The sequence below is a fragment of the Cloeon dipterum genome, chromosome 2 (assembly GCF_949628265.1).
Source record: "Cloeon dipterum chromosome 2, ieCloDipt1.1, whole genome shotgun sequence".
Taxonomy (NCBI): Eukaryota; Metazoa; Arthropoda; class Insecta; order Ephemeroptera; family Baetidae; genus Cloeon; species Cloeon dipterum.
In genome coordinates this window covers 2443203-2456825 of record NC_088787.1, presented here as the reverse complement: position 1 = coordinate 2456825, position 13623 = coordinate 2443203, and the positions used below count along the sequence as shown (strand labels likewise).

Here is a 13623-nt window from a genome sequence, read left to right as displayed (position 1 = left end):
ATGAAACGTATTCAGTGTCTGTGTCTGAGCTGAAGAATGAAGGCGTTGGAAGCATTTCTGTGAAATTCATCGGCAATTGGGCGGAACATAACCTTTACAGAATGGTAATCGACAGTGCCAACGTCATGTATGCCGCCTTTACAAACCAGAATTACCTCTCCAAGTGGAATATTTCGGAGCCCTTTCGTGAGCAACGATTTCATGAGGTAAAAAAAAATCAAATTTATTTTAAAGATTTTTCCCCCTGCCTGAAAAATTTATTTCATCTTTCCTCTCCTTAAATTTTTTCGACAATTTATGCTTAATCAGTTGTCAGGCTAACAAAATCAAATCACTGCACTTTTTCAGGTCGGAAGACTGAATGCTGGTTGGCCATTTACTTTTGCCTTGGACACGAGCGGTAGTTTTTGGATGACGGAGCGAAATTCCTCTGGGAGTAAGACTAAGCACAAACTACGGACTGGAACTCTCCGACCGGATGTGGAAGCTAGCGGAGATTGTGCTAATCTTGCGGAAGATTACCGCAAAAGTCACTCTTTGGTCATAATTCTGATTTGGTTGCTCGTGGTTTTCGTGGGCTTGAGTGGCTCTGTCATCTTCTGGATGATCCTGAAAATGAAAAGAATGGCAACCTCTTTGAGGCAGATTCCGATGGAAAATAAAGGGGAAACGAACGCTCTCCTGGAAACAAAACACTGAGAGTATACAATAAAATAATCTGTGTTGCATTTTTATGAATAAATATAAATACGATGGCTTTGGTTCTTCTAGCTTTCTTATAAAATAATCTTTTATTGTTTGAAGAAATATTTTGACGTAAATAAAAATATATTAATTGCATTTTCCCGAAATAAACTGTTGGTTTTTCTTAGCTAATCCATTTATAAGACTTTGTGTAGAGATGATGGATTTTTCCAAGGAATCATGGAACATAGGAGAAATCATCTATGTGTATTTTTACTAATAAATCAAAATAAATCTGAATTTTTAATTCTCATTCGTGACTCTTGTACTGCTCTTTTAAAAATTGCATCATGTTTTGTCCTTGCAAATTTATTTTTACTCCAGCGAACGCCCGACCACACAAGGAGACAGTGAAAATCACGCGCCAAAACGCTCTTCTGGCCGATGAAACCTTTCAGTAAAATTAAATAGTAAAAATAATTCATTATTCGACCAGCAAATATAAAATAATTTTCGTAATTTTTCGTACCCGCTCTACTTTCGCGGCCACTACGAACGAGGAAAATAGCCGCGAGTTGATATCTAACGCTCTCTGTATCGCACTTGGCTTTGGCTTTAACAACGCAGTGCCCCCAGCAGTTTATCTGCACGCGCGGCGAAGCAGAAAAGTTGTCAAACATTTATTTTAATTTTTCTAAGCGCACGAAAATGCCTGAATCAGATATTTCAGGCCGAATTAAGAGATTAATTAACAGATTTATTTAGACACGATGCTTTTATTAAGAAAGTCGATTGGAGCCCTTTTGCGACTCAAAAAATTATCATGCGAAATCATGACGTCATTTTTCCGACCTCCAACCCGACGAGTTATCAATAGTAAAAGCGCAATTTAGATGCTCTCTCAACGTCAACAAGACTGTGTCTCGGCTCAGCTGAAAGTTGGGGCGATTTTTCCTGCATTTGAGGTAAAGAAAACATTTCGTTTTATTGCAACAATTCCTCTATGCTTTTGATTTGAGTTAAAAATTAAAAAAATTCACCCGTTCAAAATAAAATTTTATTCATTTGCGCGCAGAAATTATCTTTGATCATTAAATATTTTTTAAATTAAGATTTTCTAAACTTGAACAGACACGATCGAATTATTAAGAAAAGGAATGGATTTATTTAATTGATTTAATTTTGACAGTGAAAATTTGAGATAATTATTATTTCTTCGGCAGGTGTGGAAACGAAGCTTTCCTACGTGTTTTTTCTTTAATTTTTCTGGACTCAAAACCTGCCCGGCTATGATATTTGAATTTATTTATTCACGATATATTTTCATTGGATTGAGCGAACATGAGACACGGGTCCAAGTTCACTGTGGAAGCGATAAAACGCGAACACGACGCACAAATCGAGCGCCTTATCGTTCATCAGCGGGGATTTTTGTTCTTTCGTTCTCTTACACAAACGAGTCAACAAAAATAATTGCATAGCAACTTAGGGTTCGAAGCATCCAAGAGATGGCGCCACCATATACTTTGTAAAAAATTTAATTTAAAGTCATTTCCGCTGTGATTTAAGACTCAATCCTGTCACTGTGCATTATTCTTCACTTAACATTTTTTTGACGTGCTGTCAACCAAAATCAGTCCAGCTATTCACCGTAGGGACGTTGGAAAATATTTTATATAATAATAATAGCTTTTCACGATACTACGTTGGATTTTCTGCTCTTCATAATATCTGCGGCTCTGCGCAAGATAAATATCATTGATGATAACTTTATTTTTTGTGTTTTTTTTAGCAAAATTATAACGCAATTCTCGTTTCTTTTGCGAGTCTAGGGGTATTAGGGTTCAAATACTCTAAATGTTAATCGGTACGGGCACTCCGACGACGACTCTGAGAGGACTCAAAATTTTCGCAAAAGGTTCAAAGGAAAAAGTGCAGTGATGAAATTTGTTTTAAAATCGGGTTTAAATTTGATTTCAGCTCGAGCACAATGTCTTCCTTCGTTGAAGCCATCTTTCTGCTTGGCCTTTGCCTGACCAACGCCTTGAACTTCTCAACCGTCTACGAGTGGGATAAATTCGATATCATCTGGCCTTCAGGAGCGGACACTTCAAACAGACAGATTAAAGATGAGCGCAGGGCGGTGGATGTTTTTCCTCAATACATGGCTGTTTTTGAGGAAAGGCTGTTTCTAAGCCTTGATAATAGGTATTCTGGAATTCCCGCATCACTGATGTGGCTGCCAACGAACGGCATTTCGACTGCTACACCTCCAAAGCTTGCTTTTTTCCCATCCTGGCATTTACATGTAAGTCTCTGAATGGAAAGTTGATTTGAGCATTAATTGGAATAAACTGACAATGAGAAAACTTGACGAGAAATTAACTCATTTTCTAAACATAATATTTTAATTTTCGAACATCTCAAATTTCTCCGAGTTTAAGACTATTCACGCAAAATATTTGTAAAGCACACACTTAATAAGACTCAGAACCTATATTTCACTGATTAATTCAGAATAATGTAACAAAGTTTTAGCTGAAAACAACAAATGTGGTATTTTCTCTCCCAGAATATCTCCTTATTATATATTTTAATGAATGTTCAATGTCATCAATGTGTGTTTAGAAAACTTGGTTTTAGAATTAATCCCATCATTTTGATTCGTTAAAACCTTGATTAAATATTCTGCTGAAAACATGTTTCTCTTAACAGAATGAAGACATGTGTGACACTATACAGAGGGCTTCAGGTATGGAAACGGACACTGATGGTCTGTTGTGGGTGCTTGATGAAGGTAACAGCAACTGTCCGGGCAAACTTTGGATATTCAACCTTCTCAAGAACGACAAAACCGAGCGCGTTCACCAGTTCCCGCACTCAGTCATCTCTCATTCAAATGATGATAGGTGGCTGAATGATATCGTGCTTGACAAAACGCCAGACGATTACCTCGCGTACATCACGGTCTCTGAGTCTGAAAAAATCATAGTCTACAGCCGAAAATTGGACAAATCCTGGTCAGTTGAAACCCCAGGGAGACGTTGGATTTCCTTGGCCCTGTCTCCTATCAAGGAACCGAGACAGTTGTACCTTGGAAGAGCTTTTTCCGAAGAAATGTACTCAGTGTCTGTGTCAGAGCTGAAGAATGAAGGCGGAAGCGCTGCTGTCAAATTCATCGGCAATTGGACTAAATCACCCTGTAGAATGTTAATCGACTGCTCCAATGTCTTGTATGCCGCCTTTGCCCTCAAGACATACCTCACCAAATGGAATATTTCAGAGCCCTTTCGTGAGCAGCGGTTGTATGAGGTATTGCTTAGCGTTTACCTGTTTAAATTCTTCCAGAATGATGCACAAATTTCTAAAATAAAAATATTTTTATATGGATCAAGTTTTTAGCATAAAACTCCTTATATTCCCGGAATTTTATTCTTTGTCAGGCTAATAACATCAAATCACTATGCACCCTTTTAGGCCGAAGGAATGGGTCATACTCATTGGCCATTTACTTTTGACTTGGACGCGAACGGCTCTTTCTGGATGATGGAGCGAAATTTATCTGAGGGTTGGAGAAAGCCTAGGCATAAACTACTCAAGGCTGAAGTCGGCGCAAAATCGTATATATTCTGCACGTCCACAGGTAAATAGAATCCAACTGCGAGAGAAATACGATAAAATTTTGAGTTTGAAGTTTTTCTGTTGCTCATGGTTGGACCTTTTGTTGGATGGAAACTCATATCAATTTTAGATATTTTCAATTAAAATTGCAGCGTTTACTGTTTTGCCCAAAAAGTCTTAAGTATTAAATTCAAGGAAATTTAAAGAGGTTTTTTTTATTTCATTGAGTAAATTTCTTGGGAATACCAAAGACCTCCAACAAAGTCTAATCATTCTCCCGTTCCTGAATCTTTCGCAGCCTTAACTACGCCTCAAGCCACCGCCTTTTCGTTCAACACAATTTTGGTTTGGTTGCTCGTGTGTTGCTTGGTTTTGAGCGGAACTTTAATTGCGTGGCTGACCCTGAAGATGAGAAGAATGCAAACCTCTTCGAGGCACATTTCGATGGACAACCTCGTTTTCCTGGGCAGCAAACAGTCTTCTACCGACTGAGAATATTGTAAAATAAATTGTGTTTTGCTATTTACTTGTGGGTGAGTTAAAAATATGATAGAGAGATGAAAAATAGACGAACGTAGCGCTATCTATGGTTTATCGTCTTTTTTACCAGAATAATCTTTTATTAATTTGTGTTTCTCGAGTTAAATATAAATATGAATAATTACATTTCATACACTTAATACACTGTTCGTTTTTCTTATCTCATCCATTTTTAAATCGGGAGATGATGATCATGTTTAAAAATCCTTTTTAATTATTAACTTTCTAATAAGAGCTTAAAAGAATTTCTTGAGCGTTCTGCCGCGCGTTCTTAAAATTATTTTGATAATTGCTGGCAAATTTCTCGGAAAGATTGAGCTTTTAGAATTTACAAGACTGCAAACAAAAATAAAATATTTTTATAAAATAAACAAAAGGTAATTTTGTTTCCCCTTATTGATGCATTACGTTTAATATTTAAAATTCAACAGCAAGCTTGATTTTGGTGTGCGTCAGATAATTTAAATTCTTTAAATTTACTTTTTTAAAGTCATACCTTATGTGCCTTATGGCTATGACACAACGCCGTGAGAACAGTTATTGCCTCTCTAAAACACACAGAACCATAGAGGTAAGGAAATAATTCTCTTGAATTTTTGAAATTAATACAAGAAGCTGGCGCCTGCTTGGTCGACGGGGCCTCGCGCCTGCCATTATTGTTAGGGTCAGTCAAGGTGTGGCTACGGCAACACCGCAAAGTAACATTATAGTATCTCAGGTCGCGTGACCTGAGGAAGGTCGGTGAAAGGCCAGGGTCACAAATAATGGTCAAGTATCGCCAAATGTGCTTGAAATTGCTGACAAAAATCGGCCTCGTGGAGGATTTTAGGTCGGGGTACCCAGAAAAGGTCGTCAGGGTATGCCAGGTCGAAGAACAGACCGAGACGTGTCCAATGAGGGTTCGTGGTCGAGGATCGGAGACGCGACTGAATTTTAACAAAAATTAAACCATTTACGCAATTGAATTATAATTATAGCCGATCGATTATTGCAAAAAAATATTTTTATATTTTTTTATCGGCAAGAAAAATCTCAAATTCAGTTTCCAGACTGGCGTTGGAACTGTGCCTAAAGGCACCCCTTATATGGGTCCCCGTTCGGAAAAAAACGCGAATTTTCGATTTCACGTGATATTCTTAGTACAAACATAATTATGATAAAACTTTCTCAAAAATGGATCTGATTGTAAGTAATGCGGTAATGCGTAGCTCAGATTGCTAAGTGGCATATCCGGCTAAAATGTGTTTATTTTTTTTTTCAAAAAATTAGGCTTAAAATTATCCCAGATAAATTTCGCAATGGCCCAAGAGCCATTTTAAAAATTAGAGGAAAAAATGAAGAAAATTAGGAAAAACGTAAAATTAAATTTCCACTTCTGTCAAAAGGATAATATTGGACAGTAACAAGATGATAAAACTTTCTCATAAAATTACCTAAACAATTTTTTCAGTTTTAATCTTTCAGCCCGTTTTTGAGCTTGGATTTTCCCTGTACGTGCTATGACTTCGTATAGGCTGTGCGTCAATGCGGTTTTACCTACGTCAAACCTCTTATCGAAAGTTAATATCCTGCTTGAAGTTGAAAATAGTTTGCTCTGACGTTTTTGCGGTCAACATCTGGCGAACAATTTCTGATTAAAAGTAGAAAGTTGCTGCGCATTTTTGTCTTACCTCTATCTAAAATTTTAGTTTTTATTCCATTCAAATCTTTTAGGAATGTAGCAAAATATGCGGGAATGAAATTATTAATAGGTCAGCACGCCTCTTTTTCGACGCTCCTGATTGCCCGTTGAACTGTCTCCTAATTGGCCTCCATTTTGACTTGTGACCTTCGGGAACCAACACAGATCCCAACTCAGCCCCTCGTGGAAATTGCGACTGCGCAGAAGGTTTTAAATTGAGTCACGCATGCGCAGTGATGAGTTTTGGCCTCCCTGTGAGACGAAGAAGCGATCTGAACATACTGCGCATGCTTAAGGGGCGCACAAGGTTACTGCGCAGCTTCGAAATGGGCTGATTGATTTAGCAATAAAAAAGTTAATTAAACCTGCGGAAACCAACTCGAAATCCGGACCCTATGGTGGGGCGGCGGACTTTTTGCTTTCAGACGGCTCAAACGGTGTGAATTTTTTGAAATTCTTGTGGCTCAAGTCCAGGATTTAATTTTTCAATATTTTATCCATCAATTTTGCTTCGGGAAAATCTGAATGAGATGCGGGTTATGCTGCATTTATTTTTAATTTTTCCGAATGCAAACTGCTCGGCTATTTCATCAGAGTATTCTTTTATTATTCATGTTTTGAATAGGAGAAACGGGTGCAAGCGCACTGGGGAAGCGATAACACGAACAACTAGGACGTACAAATCGAGCGCCTTTATCGTCACACAGCGTTTTCGTACCTGTCAGTAAACAAAATTGAATAAATTTCATTCATTCTTGTGTTCTCCTTTTCATATTAGCTCCAAAGCTGCTGGAGAAAATGTCTGTTTTTCTTTACAATTTGATCCAAAGCTACACGGCATCAAAAAGACAATAAATTTCATATTTGAATTTTTGTACGCTCGTTGAAATTGCGTGAAGTTAACTTGTTGCACAGCTAAGGATTTTTATCGATTGTGAGTTTGCATTGTGGTCAAATTTCTTCCTTGTACGTGCCTATTTCGAGGCAGGCAGTGGTCTTACGAACGTCAGTCCTTTATCGAAATCAAATATCCGGCTTCAAATTGAAACGCAATAGATTTTCTCTGATTATCGCAACACTTGGCTGTGAAAAGTTAGTCGCAATAAAATTGGAGAAAAAATGGCTTGAAAATGTAGAAAAAAGATAAAAGGAGATTTTTGAAGGATATTTGGGAACTCCTAAAAACTCACAGCTATTGTTTAAAGCTTGTTTTTCATTAAAAATCCAGAAAAGCAAAAGTAGCAAAAAAGTGCGCATCTTTACGCTATTTTTTCTCACTTTCTTCCTTTGGGGGGCGTGGTTGAGCCACGTGGTCGAGGATTTTGCTCTTAAACAAAAACGCCTGCATGCTTCAATGGAGAAAAAAATAAATGGAAATTCGTTTCTCTGAATCGTATTTTCCTCTTCTGCTTCTGCATTTTCTGTTAATTTCGAAGTAATTTGAGTGCAGTTCGACTGGTTTTTTCTCTAAATTTGGCAGTTTGCAGCTGGCTGTCGATTTCGGCACTTGATAAAAATTAAAGATATCAACTTCTCTTTTTTTTTTCTTCAGCAATTCGCGCTTCTTTCTAATGCTAAATTTTTTTTCGTCAATTTACCATCGTTGCAGCCCTTGTCATTTTTTACTATCAAGTGAAATATATTTCATTACAAAACCGCTGAAAGTTTTTTTAACTGCTCTCTTGAGGTGACAATGTGTAAATCCTGCGAACAACGAACTGGTTTGCTATCAAATCACAGAAATAAGATTATCTCTGGATGAAATTGAATGAATATTCCAAAAAATAAAGCACTGCTTCATTTAAATGTTTCTTAAAAAGAATGTGGCAACCATTTAGTGATCAACAATTTAGGGAAAAAAGTGCAGAATTTTGAAACAATTTTATGAGGTCAATCAGTTTTAACAAAAGAGCTCCAGAATTAAAAAATACATAGAAAGCATTGATTCGTTTGTTATTTTTAAAACAAAATATTTACCTATTTTAATTTTTTCTGGGAAAATAATTTGTGCCCGGTTGCATTTTTCAGTGCGTTGTGCGAGTTATCAAAGTCGAGATAAAGCGTGAGAAAAAGTTCCGCGTTGTTTGGTTAAAAAGGCTCGAGCTGAAGCAGGAAAAGCCATTCAGCATTTCCCTCTTCGCCTTTGCTTACGTTCGCTCCGCGGTTGTTCCTCAAAAGGTCAGTGTATAATTTTGGTATATTCAGCCTTTTATTTTTTTAATTCACAGAGACTATTCTCAAATGAATAAAACATAATTTTTTAAATGTTTTTAATGATATAGACATCATGTTTCTTTAGACTGTCACGCATGTATCAATATCGGTACTAAAACATGTTTATAAACGGATTTAAATTTCATATTTTTTGTTTTCAGCTCGAACGCAATGTTCATTGCAGCCATCTTATTGCATAGTCTATGTCTCATGGCCAACGCCATCAACTTTACGACTGTCTACGAGTGGGACAATAAATTAATAATTTTTCAATACATGGCTGTTTTTGGAGAAAGGCTGTTTTTAAGTCTTGATACGTATTCCGAAATTCCCGCCACACTGGTGTGGCTGCCGACGAACGACACGTCGACTGCATCTCCAAAGCTTCGACCTTTTCCATTGTGGAATTGGCATGTAAGTCTTTGAATGAAAATATTTTTTGAGCTTCTGTCGAAATAAAATTTGACGTGGAACCTACTTATTTAGTAGAAATATTTATTAAAGTCACGTCTAAAGTCTAACATGGAGTCGGACGAATTCTCAAATTACTGCATTTTTTCATAGTACTATAGAATACACGCAAAAAATTCCCGAGGGAAGTCTCGGAGCCTTATTTAGTCTAATTTTATTCTTTCTGCATGTTCCAAATGGAACCATATTTTACTTCAAAATACTTTTCTCCCCGTATTTTCTAAATTTATTTCAGTGATGTTCTCTGCAAAATAATACACTGTTGAAATTAATCTTTTAAGCTTTAATCTTCTTAATTTTGGGCTGTTGTACTTAACTAGCAAATAGATAATCATTATTCAGCATAATAATGTTTTTCTTTTATGAAATTATCACGGTCACAAGTTATTCAATTTTTCGATTCTTATAAAAATAAAATTTTAGAATTCATCGCAAAAAATATTAAATTTGTTTAAAACATAAATTTCTGGTTATTCTGCATGCAAATAGTAACTGTTTATATTCCTCTTTCAAGAAAGAAGACAACTGCGATTCTATTCAGGAGGCAAAAGGATTGGAAATTGACCCTGATGGTCGGTTGTGGGTGGTTGATCAAGGTAGCAGAAATTGTTTAAGCAAAATTTCGATATTCAACCTGCTCAACGACACAACCGAGAGCGTTCACCAATTCCCGGACACAGTCATCTCTAATTCATATGAAAAAAGGGACCTGTGTGATATCGTGCTGGACAAAACCCCAGACGATTACCTTGCGTACATCACGGACTCAAGATCTGAGCACATCATCGTCTACAGCCGTAATTCGGACGATTCCTGGTCAGTCAAAACACCAGGCAGAAAATGGGTGTCCTTGGCCCTCTCTCCAAACACGGGAGCGAGACTGCAATTGTACCTTACACGAAATGGTACCAAAGAACTGTATTCATTGTCTGTGTCTGAGTTGAGGACAGAAGGTGGAAGCGCTGCACTGAAATTCATCGGCGAATTGAGTGGCAAACCTTACAGAATGCTAATCGACAGTGCCGGTGTTTTGCATGCCGCCTTTTACGAACAGAGTTACCTCTCCAAATGGAATATTTCGCAGCCCTTTCGTGAGCAGCGATTTCATGAGGTAAATATATTCCCCTGCGTAAAAATCGATTGGGAGGAAAAATAAGAAATGCCCATGAAATAAAAAAATTTAAAAAAATCTGCAAGTTAACAAAAATGTTCTTATATGGAACATGGTTATAGCATGTAGCAAACGAAATATTTTTTATCGTATTTGTTATCCTAACAATTTCAAATTACTGCCCTCTATATAGGTCAGAAGACTGCATGCTTTTTGGCCATTTTCTTTTGCATTGGACACGAACGGCACTTTATGGTCGACAGAGCGAAATGAAAGTAAGGGTTGGGATAAGCCTAGCTATAAACTACTCAGGGCTGCAGTCGGCGAGAGATCGTATCAATTCGGCACAACCACAGGTAAATAAAATCCAAGTGTATTTTGCAATGAAAGGGTAATACTATACATTTTTGTGTTTTACTTCATGAAATTAATTCAAATTTTTCTAAATACGTGAAAATATCGAATATCATATATTTTTAATCTTTAAATATATTTAATTAAATTTTTTCATTAAGAGAAGGACAAGAGAAACTTATAATAAATTTTTTCGATTAATTGACCAGTTGTATAAACCCTTAGTTATTAAAGCCGCCAACAGAGAGCGCAACCACAGACTTTTTTAAAAATTTTGTTTTAAGCGGTTTTAAGGCATTTCCGCTGCGATTTCAGACTCAATCTAGCTATTTTGCTTTTTTTAATTAATTTTCTTGTTTTTGACGTGCTGAAAACCAAAATCGGTTCAGCCATTCGCCGTAGAAACGTTGGAAAAGATTTTTTTATTTCAAAAAATAGTTTTTCACGATTCTACGGCGATTGGCTGAACCGATTTTGGTTTTCAGCACGTCAAAAATAGCAAATTAATTGAAGAATGCACAGTAGCTAGATTGAGTCTGAAATCGCAGTGGAAGTGCCTTAAAATCGAAAGTCTATGGTGGCGCCATCTGTTGGCGGCTTCGAACACTTAGGGTTTATGCAACTGGTCAATTCAGTTGTTATTTGGCTAAATATTGCAATATTTTTTCCATCACCTTTGACAGGTTTAAAAAATTTTTGTCCGTTTTTCTGTCAGAAAATAGAATTTTGCTTTATTGTAGTACTTTACTGTAGCAATAAATAAATCTATCTGTAAGTCGATCACCCATAAAACATAATGTGTTGATTTCATTTTAAATTTATTAAGTTATTTGTTAAAATTTTTAAATTTCAATTTATTATTTACAATTTTTAATACTTTTGCAGTTGCCCACGAAGTCTAATATAACTCTTTTATTCCTGATTATTTCGCAGCCTTGACTACGCCTCAAGTTTTCGTGAATGGAGAGACTACGGAAGTCGCGAAAACAGAAAAAGCTGGAACTCCTCAACCGGCTCTGAAATCAAACGAAACCAGTGGAGATTTTCATGGTCCTGTAGAAGATTACCGCAAAAGTCAGTCTTTGAACACAATTGTGATTTGTTTGTTCGTGTGTTGCTTCAGTTGCTTAGTCTTGTTTGGCATTGTCATTGCGTGGTTGACACTGAAGATGAGGAGAATTCAAACCTCTTTGAAGCAGATTTCGATGGACAATAATCGTGCAGAAATGTCCGTTTTCCCAGACAACGCAGTGTACGACGACGTTGGGCCCGAAAATTCAAACGAAGAAGCCAGACCTGAGAATCCAGCCGAACCGCTTTACTCTGAGGTTGACCCTGAACCTATGACCTCGGCTCACTCCGATTACGCCAGTGCCAGGAACCCTTCTCCTGAGCCCTACGAGGTACCTTTGCATCTGATGGGAAACGCCAAAGCGGGAAAACCATCAGAACCGGTGTATGACGAAGTAGGTTCAACGGAGCAGGAAAATATTTACGATGACGTCGGACCAGGGCCCTCTTCTGGACCGTCACGGAACAAAAATTCGGGACGTAAGCCAACAGAGTCGGTGCAGTATCTTAAGGTGTTGCCCTAGAAGTGGCGAAACTCGGCTTTTTAGTGGTCATTATAATTTAATTTGTTTTATCTCAGCAAATAGTTGTCTTCTGAGAGTAATATAAAATAAAGTAACTCAACAGATGAACCTAACGCTTTATATTATGGTTTTCCGTCTTTTGAAACATGATATTATAATCTTTTATTTGTATGAATATTGGAGATAAATAAATATATTGCATATTCCCTAACTATAAACTGTTGGTTTTTCTCATCTAATCCATTTACAAGACTAGAGATGATGGCCATGTTGAATACTCCTTCTAAATTATACATTTCTTATCTAGCCGGCAAAAATTCGTTCTTAGTAATGGCAAGTTCGCAAGCAGGCCGTTAAAAATAATTTTCTTTCTTTCTAGCAATTTTTTTCGGAGAGAAAGAATGATTTACAACATTTCAGGCAATATAAAATTTAATTAAAAAGTCAGAGGATATATAATTGATAATTGTTTGCATTTTTAACATAGTATATCGTGTGAGCATCTCGTTTGACAATTAAAGTTAAGCAAAAACTGCTTGTGTTGAACAGACATTTCTCTAATGTTGCCATTTAATTTGATTATGAATTTCATTTTTAATGGTCAAGCCGCAAAATGAAAGGCGCTGAATATTTTCTTTGATTATGCAACTTGTTCCGCGCTTGTGTCGATCCGGTTGCATACATTTTCAACGACTCTATACTGATATAATTATCTGCGAGGCAGAATTTTTGCTGCGAAGATAAGCGCACATGGCAGTGAAAACCTCGAGGCAGCACTACTGGACGTGAAGAAGGCAGGAATTGCGTCTTAAAAGAGTGTCTCATCGATTTTTCAATGTATGTACATTATTTTATTGTAAAATACACAAGAAGCATTCCACATCCATCAAATTATATAACAAAATTAAATATGATTTTCTAATAATTTTTATATTCGCGCTTCTTCTTTTTAAAAACTTGGCATTTTTGTCCACAACAATTTATTTCGACTCCAAATGGAAACAGCTTGGGAGAAAAACAGTAGAAGTTCGGGTAAGAGATCTCGCAGGATAATTAAAACAGCCGATTTGCATGTGTTTAAACAGGATGTTTACTAACTAAGAACGTCCGGCGGTGCACTTCTTTTGCGACTCAAAAAAATATCACGTGAAGTGATGCGGTTTGAAATTTCCGACCCCAACCCGACGGGTTAACAAAAACAAAATCGCAATTTAGACGCTCTCTCACCCTCGAATAGGCAGTGTCTTGGCTCCGATGACACTTGGGGGCCATTTTTGCAGCATTTAAGGTAAAGAAAACGTTTCGTGTTGGTCTCTTCCTATTACAACTCATCTCTGCTTTTGATTTGTGAT

The 13623-nt window shown here is 36.9% G+C and overlaps 1 protein-coding gene across 1 annotated transcript; it reads left to right on the top strand.

Moving 5' to 3' along the window:
• The first annotated feature begins 3407 nt into the window (after window positions 1-3407).
• On the top strand, window positions 3408-4979 carry LOC135938075 (uncharacterized). The gene is made up of 3 exons (XM_065481585.1): window positions 3408-3996; window positions 4162-4327; window positions 4604-4979. Exons 1-3 carry the CDS (start codon window positions 3409-3411, stop codon window positions 4795-4797), a joined length of 948 nt encoding a protein of 315 aa, XP_065337657.1. The 5' UTR covers window position 3408; the 3' UTR covers window positions 4798-4979.
• The last annotated feature ends 8644 nt before the right edge of the window (window positions 4980-13623 follow it).

What these genes read in the sequence shown, in the direction of transcription:
- LOC135938075 (XM_065481585.1), top strand. Translation starts at nt 3,409, where the DNA reads ATGTGTGACACTATACAGAGGGCTTCAGGTATGGAAACGGACACTGAT. An exon ending in GTGAGCAGCGGTTGTATGAG is followed by an intron (nt 3,997 to 4,161) that starts GTATTGCTTAGC and finishes GCACCCTTTTAG; the next exon opens with GCCGAAGGAATGGGTCATAC. An exon ending in TATATTCTGCACGTCCACAG is followed by an intron (nt 4,328 to 4,603) that starts GTAAATAGAATC and finishes AATCTTTCGCAG; the next exon opens with CCTTAACTACGCCTCAAGCC.